At 28.0% G+C, this 17,295-nt stretch overlaps 1 protein-coding gene across 1 annotated transcript in view; it reads right to left on the bottom strand.

The window, feature by feature from the left end:
- Window positions 1-2,054: 2,054 nt before the first annotated feature.
- Window positions 2,055-17,295, bottom strand: part of LOC129959265 (uncharacterized) — a 49,971-nt gene continuing 34,730 nt past the window's right edge. The window contains exons 7-10 of the mRNA XM_056072088.1: window positions 16,040-16,116; window positions 7,510-7,556; window positions 6,422-6,501; window positions 2,055-2,101 (exon numbers count right to left, since the gene is read on the bottom strand). Coding sequence (XP_055928063.1) covers window positions 2,055-2,101; window positions 6,422-6,501; window positions 7,510-7,556; window positions 16,040-16,116 — 251 coding nt within the window. The remainder of the gene's footprint in view (window positions 2,102-6,421; window positions 6,502-7,509; window positions 7,557-16,039; window positions 16,117-17,295) is intronic.

Raw genomic sequence — 17,295 nt, forward strand, 5'->3', positions numbered from 1 at the left:
ACATTCCTGAGGGGTGCGCTCAAATTCTTTTAAAAGTAAAGTCTTAATTTTCTTATAATCATTTAAATCTTCTTGATTAATATAAACTAGCACATTACTAACTTTTTCACCCAAAATATTTAACAGAATTTCTGCTTTCAAATTTTCTGAAACATTTTTGTTTTGGAATTCTTTTTCCAAAGAGTTGAAAAATAAATTAAAGGATTCCGATTTACAAGGTACGGGAATGGTTAATGTTTTGATACACTTTATTAAGCTTTCTCATTCAATAGTTGATGAACTCGAATCTACGATTTCAGTACTTTGAATATTATTTAATGATTCTTTTTTATAGAGATGCATAATCCACGATTTTTTGAATAACAAATAATTTTGCTATTGTTATTTTTAAATATTTGTTCCAAATATCTGTTATTTCAATCATATTATTAATTAAAAATTATTACTTAATATTAAATATAAAATTTATTAATTGTAATTAATACTTAATTTACTAATTTAAATAACGTGTGATTGAATTAATTTATCTATTTCAGCTTACTTCTTAAATTTGATTTTTTTCAAAACTATTCATTCAATTTCTTTATTGGAGTAAACCATTTTCTGAAAAATTTGAATTTAATATATATGTCATTTCTTTATATTGTTTACTTTAGTTCTATATTCTACTAATAGATGGCGCCAGCAGTAAACGGAATATATGCAAAGTCAAGTCACAAGCAATTAAAAAGGATTTGTATGGAATAGTGCATCATCAAATGTGAATATCGGAAAGTTAAGGTTATTCTCATGAAGTGGAACGGCGACATCACACTTTCCTGTGAAGTCACCTTGCCGATAAATTTCAGTGATGTGCAATTTAATGATATGATAATTCCAATAATTCCGGTCCGTTCACTTTTCAATCCATTCAGATTTCTCCTTTCCTGTTTTGTTCGAGAGCTTCCATTGGACAGATCGTATCGATTGATACTTTCCAGTGAAGTCGCCGCTCTTGTAAATTTCAGTGATATCGTATCGATTGTTACTTTCTATCGTGATCCAAAATCTGTAATCGAAATATCACCAGTAAGATTGTATCAAGGATTTGAATCACACCCCTCTTTGAAAAGTATTGATCACTGGTATTTGTGACTTTATGATATTGGTTACGTAATAACCGCTCGTAAAATATTCGTCATTCCTACTTTTTTAGCATTTGCTAACTCGATTTCTTTCTCTATTTGACACAATTTTAACTTTTCTAGTTCTAACTTCAATTCATTTTCTATTTTTTCTTTTTCATTTTTTTTACACTATCTTTGACTGAGTATCGGCTATTACTTGATCTACTAAGCCTTGGACTACTTTAGTTTGTGTTTTAAACACTTCTCTTTTCTCAATTATCTCCCTAGACTGAATTACTTTAACATTATCAGGAACGGAAAGCCCTAACTCTTCCGCGATAATCCGCAACTCCTCTTTCTTTAATTTAGTACTCAACGGCATGGTTGATATACGTGAAAATAATATTTACATTCAACCTCTCGCAAATTATACCTTTTTGTACCGCTAATTTAGCAATCACAGGAAAAACTTTCAAATTGAAATTATGACACCTTTAATAATAATTCCACTGTGAATTCCAAAATGAAACCGAAATCAACTTTGTCAGAAATGCTACTTTCAAATATAAATCACAATTTGCACAACAAAATACACTGACAGGAATTATTAAACCTAATCCGAAAGCAAGAGTTCCAAAATCGAAACCGAAACCAACTTTATCAGAAATGCTACTCAACTGCATAATGTAATGTTCAGATTAAATTATCTGAAGTATTAAATACTTATAAACATCTTTAATTTTATAAACTGTCGGAATATACATATCGAACGAATATAGAATATAAATGAAAATTTTCTACTCTTTCTTGATTGAAAAATAAATCACTCCATCCAGCGCATATTTTCTCTTAATAATGTTTATTTATTTATAAAAAAATGTTGTAAACAGAGTATTTCTTCAAACATGAAGTCAAAAACATCTTTATAAATTTTAACTACTTTTTCTATTATTCATCATCTTCTTTCTCTTCTTCAGGAACAGATACGTCGGGAACTGAAAATGAGTAAATTGGTTAACAATTTGCAAGTTTATTTATAAGGACTAACAAAAGGCAATTTGAAAAAGAACAGAGCATTTTAAATATATTAAAAACAGATAAATTGAAACAGATGAAGTAATAAATTCCATTTAGAACACAGTACATTTATATTATCCTGTCGATACTGCTACGTTCAGTGGTGGCGGGGTGGTCGGCTGTACGCAAGAAGAAGAAATACTTTTATATTATTTTCACTTTTACCAATTTATGATAAAGGAGAAATCTACTTGAAAACTAGGTATTTAATTGATTTTTCTTTAATTTGTTACTGTCCAGACAACTCTTTCATGTCTTCTCTAGTTAAATTCATTGTTAAAACTGATCAAATAGTATAGTAGGATAATTTTTAAATGTTTGAATTTAAATGAATACTGTGTCACCATTCCGGATAAAGGAGAAAATTAAATAAAATGATTATATTGTTTTCAAAATTTCGAACTCAAAATATCAATAATACTCATTTCAGAAATGTCATTAACAGATTTCTTTGTATTCAAAGAAAAATTCTTTTTGAATGATTGTTTACACACTATTAGAAACATGGCAGAAATTCATTAAGTAATAGTGAGAATTCACTTTAAAAATGTTTTGAGAAGGGATAATGCAATTTGAAACGATATTTTCTTTCAAATTGAGTTCATTTCCAGGTACTCATCTTGATTCCTTTTTAATCGCGTATTGTTTGGAAAAATTTTCAGGATTTCATATCTTGTGAAAAAAGAACAGCATTTCTAATGGCGAATTTAAAACTATATTTCTTACGAGGGAAAGATTAGTTTCAATGCGAATCAATTTGAGAACTTATATTTTTTAACATCAATCTGGAATTTACCAAATATTCAATATAGAACTTACAAATGTAATGAGAGTATAGCATGTAGTCTGAATGATAAAAGTAAGTATAATTTTCTATTAAATTATTGTAACTGAAGAACAATTTCTTTCAAGAATTCTGTGATACATATGTTCACAAAAAAAATAGTCTAGTGGTTTACTATTTACGAGGATTTTCTATTTAAAATTAACGAAAGTCGACTTCAGGAGATAGTAGAATGAAGTACATGAAGTATGATGAATTACAATTAAGTTGTAGTTCCAGCTTTATGAAAAGTAAGAAATTATGAAGTAAACCAACTGTAAGAGATACTAGAATTCTGATAACTTTCAAACACCAGTTCTACTGAATTTAGGGATTTAATGCTTTGGTAAAACATGTATCTAAATCATATGAAGTTAAAAGTTAGTGCAAAAAAATTACTGCACAATATTTTTTTTTCCATTTTTAATATTATTTTTATAAAGTTTCGAATGTACGAATAAATTTTTTTTCTTTGTATCAAACATAGGATAATGGGCAAATTCTTTCGTATTTTGAATGCTCATTTTAATGTTATTAAAAAATTTCATCGGCTGCGATTCTAGATTTGTAAATTACGAATAAAGTTTTGCTAACTTTTAATCTTTAAATGTGAAAAAGTAATAATAATTCAATTGTAATTTTAGTGATAATTTCGAATCAATTGTTTTAAAAAACAGCAACGAATCTGGAAGTTTTCTGTAGCGCTTAACAAATCTTCGGAGTACTTTATCACGTTGCTGTCCTATGGAGAAAAGCAAACATATGTTAAAATTTTGTGTTTAAACAGTTAAAAAAGAGTTGTTGAATTTTATGCCTATAGGTATTTCATCTTTGATTATTGTTCTAAATATGCCAAAAAAAATTAAAAAAAATATCACATATAACCGTAACTTTAATAAAATAGTATTTTAAATAGCATAAACTTACAAATGATTTTTTTTCCCGTTTAAAATGGCTAGACAAATATTATTATTAAAACACTTTCAGAAGAGGAAATTATCTTATATTATGTCATTGATGATCTTGATATATTACCTAATTATTTTGTTAAATGTATATATTCGTTCTCATGTTTGTTAGGAATTGTATTATTAAATGCCTTTTAACATCAATGGGAACAGGGATCTATTGCAGAAGGTGATATTACTATTTTATAAACAAGACCGTCGTTCACAAGATATTGCATAAAACTTAAGCTGTGCATATCTTATTCCTTTGATAATTTTGATGTCATGAAATTTCTGAACATATATATAATGACTCGCAGTTTCTGATTTCAAATAAAGGTTGTCCCAAAATTAACTCGAGAATTCAATTTTCCACCATTTGTGCAGTAAGGCGTTAGCAACTCTATTAAAAAGTCCTTTGACAGCTGACAGTTTAGGGTTACTAAAAATGGAGTGTTACACGATGGAACAACGAGTTTTCATTGTTGAATAATATTTCAAAAATAAAGAGAGTCTGGTGCGCACAATTTGAACATTTCAGAATTGCCTCCCTAGATCGTGTTATTTAACACCAATGGATTTCTTTTTAAGCGGTAATTTGAAGTAAAAGCTCTATCTCAACAAGACCACAGGCATGCGTGCATTAAAGGAGATAATTCAACCATACATGAACGAAATTCAGCCACATTTATGTAAAATGGTGATGAAAAATTTCGACAAAAGAGTGCCACGTGCAAGTTATGCTTCGAAGACCATTTCTCTTATGTGTTATTCCATACGTAGCTCTATCATGTGTACATTGCGATTCAATTCAAATATAACAATTAAAAGAAAAAAAAACCGAGTTCTTTATTTAATTCAAATCTTGCATTAGCACGTTGTTTATAGAGTACCGCTCTATTTTTATTACTCATAAACTATCAGCTGTAAAATGTTTTTAGTAGGGTGTACAAAACTTTACTGCACTAATGGTGGCAAAATTAACGGAAATTGAAATCTTGCTTAAATTCTGGGATACCCTTTATAATGCATTTACAAATGAAGTTAAATTCATAAATAAATTTTATTAAATAATTTTCTAAAATATTTATTCAGGATATTTTGACAAATCCCTGAACGCACTACGTAAATTTTAAAAATTAACAAACAAAATTTTAATCTAAATAACAGTTTTTAATTTATTGTTTCGGATATAAGAGTGACCACTTTTCATTTTATTCTAAATGTTAAATCTTTTGTGTTTTATGACTTTCCAACTCTTTGTAACTGTATAATTTTGCAAAAAAAATTTATTCTAGCCTGTTCTGGATATGAATTTATTTACTAATGTATTTATTCTTGCCCATGATATGTAAATCCGTTCCCATTCAAGAGTATGTTTTCTTATAAAGCTCTCAGTCTATAGGATCTTTCTTTTTTTTTTTTTTTGTCGTGTCTATGACATAGCCGAATCAAATGTATCCATGAGTCCTGATTACTGCTTCTGATATTTGCTTGATGCAAATCAAGCCTGCAAATACAAAAGATCTTCATTTCTGTGTTTTCAGAGGAGAAAAAAAAATCTTTTTGATAGAGAGCCTTATCTATCAGTCCAGATTCTTCTACAGCGCATGGGCAGTGCATTTCTATTTTTTTTTTTTTTTCCTATCATACATTTACAGGAAAAAACATACTGTATGTATTTAAAAGGGGAATTTAAAAGTGTTTCTGCTGCGAAAGATATATTTTGTAGCATTTAATTCAATCTTCCTTATTTTTTTTTATTCTACTGTCGCTTACCAGCTGTACACTATCGCAACTAATTATTAAAATATAAAAATCTATAAAAAGAACAAAGTTTTATTATACACAAATTTTTCCTGTAGAGCATAGAGACAAAAAACAGTTCCCAGAAGATCAAAATGCAAGTTGTGCCACTGTGCCCAAACTAGACAGAATGACTTTCTTTTATCATTTTGAGGAAAAAGAAAATTAATATTTTATTTCCGAAAATTCAGAAAGAATTTTAATTTTAAATATGAATGATATGGATATTCCTTAATCGCGTACACATTCGAATAATTTTCTAATTTATTGAGAGCTTCTTGTGATAAAAAATTATTTATAGTTACTCTTTAATTAATTAGTTGTAGATTATTCATGGTAATGCATTTTCAGATTTTTGAAGTAAAATATGACTCTAGAATTTTTGATTAGTTATTTGATAATTTTTAAACTTTTAGTATTGACTAACAAAAACGAAATTCTGGTGTCATAAACTCAACAAAAATTAAAAACATAATGTCATTTGCATGTATAACAGTTTATTGTATGCAACGCTTTAAACTAAAACTCTAAACAGCAAAATGTCTATGGAAAAAATTGGAATAAAAACAGCCTATAGATGGCCGTGTAACATTGATTAATAGCTTACTGAGGCTATATTAAGGAAAATAGAAATAGAAATAAGCGACAAAATGTCTACTTACTATCATCATGTTCACTTGAAATTCCTTGTTGAGAAGGCCCTGGATTATTCCCTTCCGGAAGTGAAGTGATATTTCCTTCACTATAAAAATTTGTATTATGCAATTATTTGATCTGCTTAAATATCAATTTCATCTTTAATTTTAATGGAAAAAATGTGCTGTTCTAAGAAAGTAAAACGAACTTAAGCCTCCGAAATAAAAGTTGAATTGAATTTACCGAAAAATGAAAAATAACATATATTTCATCAATTTGAAAATTATTGAAAATAAGGTTTTCTTTAAAATAAAACCTTTATATTTAAAAGAAAGAGTTCACATTTTGAATGTGATTTTTATGTGTGCATGTCATTTTTCAAAAAGTTCTTTGCATCCGAGTGCATTTTCTATCTATTTTAAATCTGTCTATTCTTTACTTATTAAAGAAAATACTTCTTTCTGGCATTTCTGTGTTTAATAAAGAATAACTAAAATTTTTCTACTTTTCTTGATGTTGTCCCTGCAGGACTTAATTAAACTTGGGAAAAATAAAAATTTTTGGAACTAAATATGGTTTACATCTATTCAAAAAGAAATTTTCTGATTCATTAAAAAATTAATGTTGAATATTCTTTAATTTGATGAATTTTGATATTTAAATTTCAATGTTTTCATGGGAAAAATTAACCACACCTTATTATCTTTGATATGAAATCTGATCTTTCAAAGACAATAATTTTCAAAAACTGATTTCAACTTTCATTGAGTATCTTCTGAATGTATTTTTTGTATTTTTTAGTATTAAAATTTTAATAATATCTGATCACTAGAATATAAAAAAGAATTATTTTCTTCAATTTGATATTAGAGAAATGACATCAAATGATGGAAAATTTGATAATTCGAGTATGTCAAATTTCTATATAAAATATGGCATAATTAGACCAGTAATAAATAAGTAAAGAGGAAATACAATTAAATTAGAATAATCTAACTATTGCATTCTAAGAGTTTTTACAGATGATTATTTTATCTCGATATAAAAGTTTAAAAATTCATTTAACTTATATCAGTAAATGAGTAAAATGATATCATAAAACATAACCAAATACCTTAAAGCTGGTACATCAGTAGATTCATCTCCTCGAGTAGATGGATTCTGTATAAATAAATTTTAATATTAGGATTCGATGGAAAATGAAAAAAAAAAAAAAAAAAAGGTTACTTAAATTACTAAAATGTAGATACCGAAAATTTTACTATAACAAGTTAAGCATTATTTTCAAAGTTAATAAAATATTATTCTGGGTTACTCTATAGTACAAAAAAAAAGTTTATTTGGTTTTTGCTCCAAATATAGAGATACTTGGCAAATTAAACAGATCGAGTCAGTAGGTTTTGCATTTGTGCGTGTGTGTGTCTCTCTTACAATTAGCACCTGTTCTTCTAAGATATCTTTCTTCCTGTTGTGACAAAAATATCTCAAGTATAGAAAATGTTTTTATAATGCGATTCATAAAATGAACGATCATGCTTTGAAAATGTCTTATCTTCAATAAATTGTTTAGAAACGAAATTAACATGCATTTATTTTACCATAAAAGTTTCAGGAAATAAACCTTGTTTGATAGAATTAAATGAATTTTTTCAAGTCTCAAATTAAAAATACGTAAATAAGAAAAGTCAACTGAAATATAGTAAGGTATAAACTATCAGAAATTAACACAAATGAACGCTGAATGAAGACGAATGAAACTAAAATAATTTTTATTTAGTGCAATTAAGTCTTGAAGGATCATTGAATCTATCTCCGATGACCATGCACAACGTTTATCGTTTATCTGAATTCAATAAATAAATAAATAAAATGTTCTCCGATTTTCCGCTACCGCGATGACGTCGATTCGGTTAAAAATGAATGGTTGATTTTCGATGAGCAAATATTTGGATGGTAATTTTCTGACTTGAAGGAGAATGACCGCCTCCATTTCCCTAGCTCGCCATTCGAAATTTCCTCAATGTGCTAAGGCTCGTATTTACGGATATGTTGAGAATTTTTACGCATTATAAGGATGCACAAAAGAAAAAAAAATTGACATACAGCAGCATATTTAGAGATAAAAAAACATGAAATTATAAGAGCAGATCAAATGAAAAAAGAACATGAGCCAAACAATGAAATGGCATATTTATTTTTAAAAATAACTTGCAAGATTACACGCGCACTTCGAATTTTAATGTCATCAAACATGATTAAATAGTAAAATATATGTATTATTCAAAACTTCATCCAAAAAAATATCTATTTTAAACTTAATGCATTTATTTAATAAATTTATATCCACTATTTATTCAGAAAATACAAATACCTAAACTTTAAGATAAAGCTTATTTTCTTATTTCATAGTAATAAGAATATAATTTTATTTGCATCAATTGTCTTCTAAATTAAATATATTTCTCTAATTATCAGAATTTTGATTAACTGTCTACGCAATCTAATCCGGATCTGGAATAAAAGTTTCACTGTCAGAGAGCCTTAATCCCTTTAAATCCTTGAAGAAAGCATTCAGCTATATTTTTCCCGTTTAGAACTTTTGGAAAATAAAGAATATTTTAATTCCGAATATGACACCTTTCTACAATTCTATCATGTTCATCAATAATTTTGGGCCGTTTTCATGAGCTCAAAAATTAATAATAATAATTAAAAAAAAGCTGTGCATGATCACCAGAAAAATATTTCGTAATTTAATTTATAATTCAATCAACTAAAAAAACTTAAATGTTATTGGTAATTATTTATAAAATCATTTAAAAGAAAAAAAAAGGAAAATTTCAGAAAACGTAGAAGCGTGCAGCTTACCTGTTCGGAAACGCTTCTTTCAGGAATTTCTATAAATGATAAAAGAATTATTTTTTCAGACTCATTAAAATGCCGATTGAACAAATAATGAGATACAAAAAATTAACACATAATCTTCAAAACAATTTTTCATACATTATATAATTTAATATAAACAATAAATATATGCAAAAATGTTTTATAATTTATGCAATGAATGCATTGATTGTAACTGACTTAGTGCTTATTAATTAATTAATCATAGTTTTTTCTTGTAAGTCTGAAAATTTGAAATCTAGTTGTATTTCAAGAAGGCATGATAAACCTCACCCATCGATATGGCAAATGTTTGTATTGCGATTAGGCGAATAATAAATGTGACTGTATACAAAATTTTGCAATTCCTTTCATCTTATTCTATACTTTTTCATGGTTTATCAGAGGTGGAAAAGAAATCCGACCTTCGTAATTGTAAAAATATATATATATATATCTTTAAAAAATGCTTTTAAAAAGATATTGACAAAAAGAAAATACTAATTTTTTTATAATCCTATAATTTTAATACTAATTTTTAAATCGTAGAAGCGCGAGGTACACAAACTAATAAGCGAAAGATAAGCACCATCATGTATATCACAAGAAACGAAAAAACTTTGTTTATAAAAGTCAATTCGAAAGCGGTGTCCAGGGGAATTTTTTCAAGTTTAAATATATGAAATTTGCCTCGGAGGTAATTCTAATGGGACTCAATACACTTCGAATTCCGAATTTTAAACTTTAATTCTGGAATGTATTATTTAATATTTCGTTTAACTTCTTTCTCGACTAGATGATTAATGACCTAGCATGTCACATATCTGCATAACACAGATGTAGCAAGAAGCCAAATGAGGATTATTGTTTCAAGTATCATTTCTCCAGCAATTTCCTGTGGATATTGTTAATCATTTAAATAACTTTAAGTAAATATGTTGCTAAATTCTAAAAAAAAATCTATTTATTTAGGTTGGATAAATCCTTGATAGAAATTCTATATAATTCATAGGAAAATAAATATATTTGCAAACAATAAACATACAAATAATTATTGTCCATTTTCAGACACTGCATATAACGTGATGGATGCCATCATTTACATTTTGAATAGATAATTTATTGTTATTAAGAGATTTCAAAATTTTATATTTTCTCATCAGCAGTGATTTAATATTTTTAATATGAGCAGTCACTAAATTTTAAATCAGAAAAATTAATTCCAATAAAATTTTAACTTTAATAATAATTTCGAATCATCTGAATTGTTTTAAAAAATATCAACAAACCTGGAAAATTTATAAATTGTTTCACGAATCGTTTTCTTGGCGGTTGTCCTATGAAGAAGATCAAAAATAAGTTTTAAATTTATGTTTAAATAATTAAAATATATATTAAATTTCATTTCATATATATATATATATATATATATATATATATATATATATATATATATATATATATATATATATATATATATATATATATATATATATATATATATATATATAAAGAATGAATTACGTATAGAAAGAGGACAAAAACACTTACCAGATGAATCCTCTTTTTCTACCTCGACTAGACGAATTGGAATCGGTAATCTGGTAAATAAAAGAGAAAAAGTTGCTTTGTATTTTAAAACCATTCACATGGAAGAACTTTATTCCCCTTCGCATAAAGATTCTAATTTTCCAAACCCGATACTGTAAACATATTGCTCCGTTTTAAAAATCTATGGTGAAACAAAGTAGTTGAGCTCATTTTCAGCGCCATAACAAAGATTTAAGCATGTGTAATTCTGACACGTACTGTGATGAATCCAAGTTTATGAATCCAAGTTTGAAAAATTCAGCATTGTTTAAACACTCGGTATATTTCATCTTTTCAACTGAACCTACACGTAGAGTGGATAAGCAAACATTTGCATTTAGTCGAGAAATTTGGACCGATTTCTCTACCGGCAATACTGTTTCTCACATGATTCATGATAATGAAAATAAGTAGAATTCAATAATAAATTTCGATACAAAAAATTTAGTATCCTCTAAAAAAATTCCGATTTTGTATAGTATTCGTTAATGTAGGTTGTCATTCTCAGCTCAGAATTACATATTGCACGGTGTAGCAACAACAACAGCAAAAGAAGTGCTCTAATTGCCCAACTTTCTTGGAGAAATAATGAAATACGTTTTCACAAAAACTGATTTTTCCTTTAAAGTTATGTATTTTCACATGATTTATGATAGTCAGGGTTCTACTTAGCCTAATAGGGGCCACGGCCAAAAACTGATTTGGGCCGATCCCTCTAAATTTACGAAGTATAGATTTTCGTAATAAATCCATAAGTATAGAATAATCTATGAAATATGGATTAATGAAGAAGCTAACATAAAACTGACAGATTTTTTACTGTACTGATATTTTGTGAAAAAAAAAAGTACATGAAAGAAGGAAACGTAAAATAAACTTTGTATTCGATTTGGGGGCACCCTTCTGATGTGGAGGCTTAGGGCAACTGCCCCTGCCTTAGTCAGGCTCTGATAATAGTGCAAATAACTATGTTTAACTGATCAATTTTTATAGAAAAAATAGTTTGCTTTTGTGATCTATCCAAATGAAAAAAACTTTGCACAGAATCCGTTTAAGTAGTTTTTATCTTCAGAATTACGTATGACGCGGTGCAGCAACCAAAATCTAACAACAACCAGGCAGAAAAAATCATTCCAAAAGGAAATGCTTTAATTGTCCAAATTGTAATACAGAATAATGGAGTAATTTAAAAAAAAAAGATGTCAATTTCAACAAAATTGCGCATTTCATATTAATATTTTGCAATAACAAGATTATATATATATATATATATATATATATATATATATATATATATATATATATATATAGAATTCGCTAGATATTGAAAAATATAATTCGTCAGAAAAGAGACTCCATGAAGAAACATGCGCTTGGGGAGAGATTAAAACTTCTACTTGTCCTTAGACAATACAGATCACAGGGACCCTATTCCAATCTCGAACTTCCAACCTAAATATTTTTTATTAATCTAAATTATCTTTGTAAAAAGTTATATGTAGAAACTTGTAATAAATTGAAGAAATATTTAATTACACGACCCTTTTGAGAGAATTGGTTTCAGTACTTCTCATATACAAAATTTCAAATAAAAATAACTTTTTAAGAAAATAGTAAAATTCTAATTTTGAGCACTATCTAAATTATTTTAAATAATGGAATCAAACAATTTAAAAATATAAAGCAATGTTTCTTATGTTTCCAAACAGCACAACATAAAACTTGCAAAATATAATTCATTAGAAACTTTAAAATAATGTTTTAGCATTTCAATCGTTACTTGAGTTGAAGTTAAAACATTTCGAATGCATGGCCTTTGTAATTTGAATGAAAACATATAACTAATATACTCAGGAAATATCGAAATTTTCAGGGACCCCTACCCCAATTATACGAAGCCCGGAGAAAGTTGACAACTTTTCTTATTTGATAATCCAGGATTGATGCGCTGATGAAAAGAAGTGCTTATTCGCTCTACTACGAGCATTATGAAACATGGAGATTACATTAACATTCTTAAATTCTCCCACCTTTGTGTTTCTCAGAATTGTATGCGTAGCGGGATTCACGCCTTTTGAAATTCTCGTCATGCCTTACTCAGAGAATGAAAATAAATAGAGTCAGTAAGAGAAAGTAGATATAGTTCACCTCATCAGAGAAAATATAGTGGTTATTTACACATTTTTTAAACAATGGGACAAGAAAATTTTTAAAAAGCGAATATTAGGTAGTACAGATTTCTGACTATAAATTATTATTTGAAACGAGAAATATCGTCTCCTACTTTTAGATTTATTTTTCTTTGAAAATGCGAATATAAATATGTTCTGAATTCAAGGATAGGTTATTAAGTTTTCCGACGAGAAATATTCATATTCTGTGATTATTAAATGCTGTGAAATGCTTAGTATTAAAATCATTGTGAGTAAAATACGTAATATTATTAATTTAAAAAAAATGGAAGAATCGTCAGTCACTACTTCTACATGAAAAGAAGGCTCCAAACGAAAGTTTGAAAAAAGTAGTACTGCTTCAAATATTTATTAAACAAAATCGATGGTAACCAGTTAAACTCCGCCATCGCAGATACCGTTTACAAAATCTTTAAGTACATCTGAAGAAACCATAAATAAAATAATAAGTCATGATTTACAATTTTAAAAAAGAGCACAAAAATTAACTTTTATCGCCTTTTGCTGAGGTATACTGCTCAACGCAAAAAAATTAGTAAAACCCTGTATGAAAACTATTTTACCGGAGATAAATGGAAATACATCGCGATCTCTGACTAAGTCTAGGACTTAACTAAACGGCTGCAGCAAAAAAACATCTTTTTATAGAATTGTAAATGAAGAAACAGAATGTATCAACCTGGCTCCATTAACGAAAAAAAAATTTCAGCAAGGGATTTATGATTATGGCACAGTTTTCTAACAATGCAAAATTAGAAACAAGCAGAGTGGAGAAAAATGTTAAAATTCGCTTCTTGTATTGTTAAGAAAAAGTTTTAAGTGCGATATTTAACTCCGAAATTCCACTTCTATATTGCAATGACATTCAAAGTGTCAGAATAAAAAATGACTATCAAATTGAACATTTTAAAAAATGTTCTTCCAATTTAAACATTAATAATATGACCCAAAAACAGATCTAAATATGTGTAAACACCTTCTGTAGATGAGAATCTTACAATTTGGAGCCCATAATTTTACTATTTATACAGATAAGCATAAAGTGGGTTTTTCATTTAGTAACAGCCATGGATTCTGTGCCATGCTTGTTGCGAAATTTTTAATTTGAAAAGAAATATGCTAAAAGTAATCGGTTTTTAAGGTTTGAATTTTTTGATAATAAACCTTATCTAACATTATATTAAGAGAGACAAGCAACAATTAATTATTATAGTTGTATGAAACAGAATAAAACATCAAAAATCAGAAAAATATTATCCGATATGTGGCAACTGTAAAGAAGATAACGCATTTCTTATTTTCGTTGGAGGAAAAAGCTGTTATGCATTCCAAAATTTGAATATGCATGCATGTTTCATTTCATGTTGAGTAACACATCATCGAATTATTAATATAATATATGCAACATCAATATAATATATGTCAGCAATAAATAAAATATACCAAAATATTAAAATATTTTAACAATATCAGTTACCTCTTGTACATATCAGTTAGTCGGCGCGGCAATTTCTTTCTTTCTGGAGATTTTTTCGGTTTAACCTTAAAAAAATGAATTAATAATTAATCATATTTTTGCGTGAAACACAAATTAAATATGTTATATAAATTGTCAAAAAATGTTAATACTCGAAAATATTCGGGTAACAAGTTGAAACTATTGTGTCTTGCATCACAAATTGCTCCTTTGATAAGAGCTACTAAAATGTATCTGAGAGTTTAAATACCTCAAACAGTATTCATCAGCACTTAGAAGAAAGTAAAGTTTATATATTCAGTTATGGAACTGATTTTGTGCTTCATAAAAAGTTCATTATCGAAATTCATACAGTTCATTATTCGAAATTTTATTTGACCACTACATTTTTAGAGTCCCAATAAGGCAAGTAGTTCTGGACGCATTTAATTTCGGCTCTTGTGATTTAATACATTACTAAATTTTACCACAGTAAAGAAGGAATGTTAATACTGTTGCATTAATTACATTTAATTGTCCGCACTGCTTATATTTGATAGTATCACTGTTTTAAAAGAATTATGGATCTTTTCAAGTGATGGCAATTCACACCATTCCATTTTCGGTTTATTCTTCATGCCCAGTCTTTCATGATCGCTACCTTCGATAAATTGGGTGCCATAACCTCTCAGTAAACAGCGAAGCAACCTATGCACCTCTGAGAGCACCTAATTAATTATCTGCGTGAATTTCCAATGCACCTAATTTCCTTTTGATCCATTTCGACCGGAAGAAAATTAGACCGAGTTCGATGTAGAAAAAATTACTATTCATGCCATGTAAATTTTCATTAAGTTTTCGCATTTGTGACGAATTCTGAGAATGTCTGCTCTCTATTACCATCACGTATTCGTGTGCCTGTATGGTTATCGCGGTCCCAAGCTACAACTTATTGAAGACAACTAGTTAAAATTTCCTTTCACCAGACTTTCTACTTTCACTAATTAATGCAATTAAGTCTTGAAGGATCATTGAATCTATCTCCGATGACCATGCACAACGTCTTCCGTGCACTGTAAATCTGAATTCAAAAAATAAATTAATTAAATGTTCTCCGATTTTCCGCTCCCGTGATGACGTCGATTCGGCATATTTTATAAAATAAAGTGTTCAAAAGTCTCAAACATTTTAGATCTTTACTAGAATTAGTTTGACATTTCTTTTACTCCCCAAAAATTACACTTATGAAATAATTTCATCTAGATGATAATAGACGGCAACAAGGTTAGATAACCTTTAGTTATGGTCCGGGTTATTAAATTAAGATATTATTTATTACTTGTGTATAAAGTAATTCTTATTTTCCTTGCCTAAAAAAGAAAAAATCTGTTCGCCGACGTTACAACGTAAATTTGTGATTCTAGTTTTATTGCAATCAATTAAAGACAAGTATTAATCAACAATCTTTTAAAAATTCATGCCAAAGAAAAAAAAATCCAGTAATGTACATGCATTTGACTTACCGATCTTTTCCTCTTACTTATTGGTTTCTCAGTGGTTTTTTGTATCTTTAAGTTTGGTTCTTTTGAGCTTCCCGGAACTGTAAAGGTGAAATATATATATATATATATATATATATATATATATACTTTAATTAAGAGAATTAAAAGTGTATAAATTGCGCAAAAAGAAAATATATATATATATCCTTAAAATAATTTATATGCAGTTTAATTAAAGATACTAAAATGTTTAAAATGTTGAAGCAATTAGATCAGGAACCTGTTAGATGAAGGAAGGTGCGGGGATTTTTCCTTTATTCAATTCGTCAATTATTAGCCGTGGAGGGAATTCGCGTTCGTAAATTACTAAAGACTGCAGACGTTCGATGTTTTATTCACCGCATAAGGTCGACTGTCACTCTAAGCTTGCATCGCTCTTACAATCTCCACTTCCCTCTATGAAATGATCGATTTATTACTAAAGAAGTATTCATTTTATTCATGCCCTTATATCAACGTTTCATAAATTTTCTGAGAATTTATCTTTTGTTAAATCAAAGATTTCATGTTATATCCTTTTCATCGATCATCCTCCACTGAACATTTTTATCTACAATTTTTCCATGTAACTTTTGATAATTCAGAATTTTATCGCTTGATGTAAGACCAAATTATGTTTTCAGCACGCTTGCTTTTAATACAAAATATAATAAAGGGGAGGGGGTCAAAAATACTAAAATGTAGGTGTTGTGAACATAAAACGTGTTTAAATGTTTCCAATCATCTGAAATTATAAGTTGAAATATCTGAATAAGTTTGTCATTTTTATATAGCACGTTAATCGCTTCCTTCAGTTTTATTGGATGACGTGTTATTTGAGCTTTTCCGAGTAACTTCCAATCATTTCAAACTGTCAGCTAAAATATCTGAACAGGTTTGCCATTTTTATAGCACGTTAATTTCTTCTTTCAGTTTTATTGGTTGATGTATTAATAAATGCCTTTTAACAACAATGACGATAGGATTAATTACATAAGGTGCTAATCACTATTTTAAAAACTGTTAACTCGTTCAAAATATTTTGTGTAAACATATGCTATTTATATTTTTAGATAGACTATGTCATCATAATATTTTCTAACATCCTACAAATTATAGCGACGCGAAATTTCAGCTTTTAAATATAAGGTATTTTACATAGTAACCTAAATTTGTAAGTTACACTTTTTAATAAATTTATTCTAATGTAAATCAAGAATAATTTATCAAAGACTTGA

The sequence above is a fragment of the Argiope bruennichi genome, chromosome X1 (assembly GCF_947563725.1).
Source record: "Argiope bruennichi chromosome X1, qqArgBrue1.1, whole genome shotgun sequence".
NCBI classification, from domain to species: Eukaryota; Metazoa; Arthropoda; class Arachnida; order Araneae; family Araneidae; genus Argiope; species Argiope bruennichi.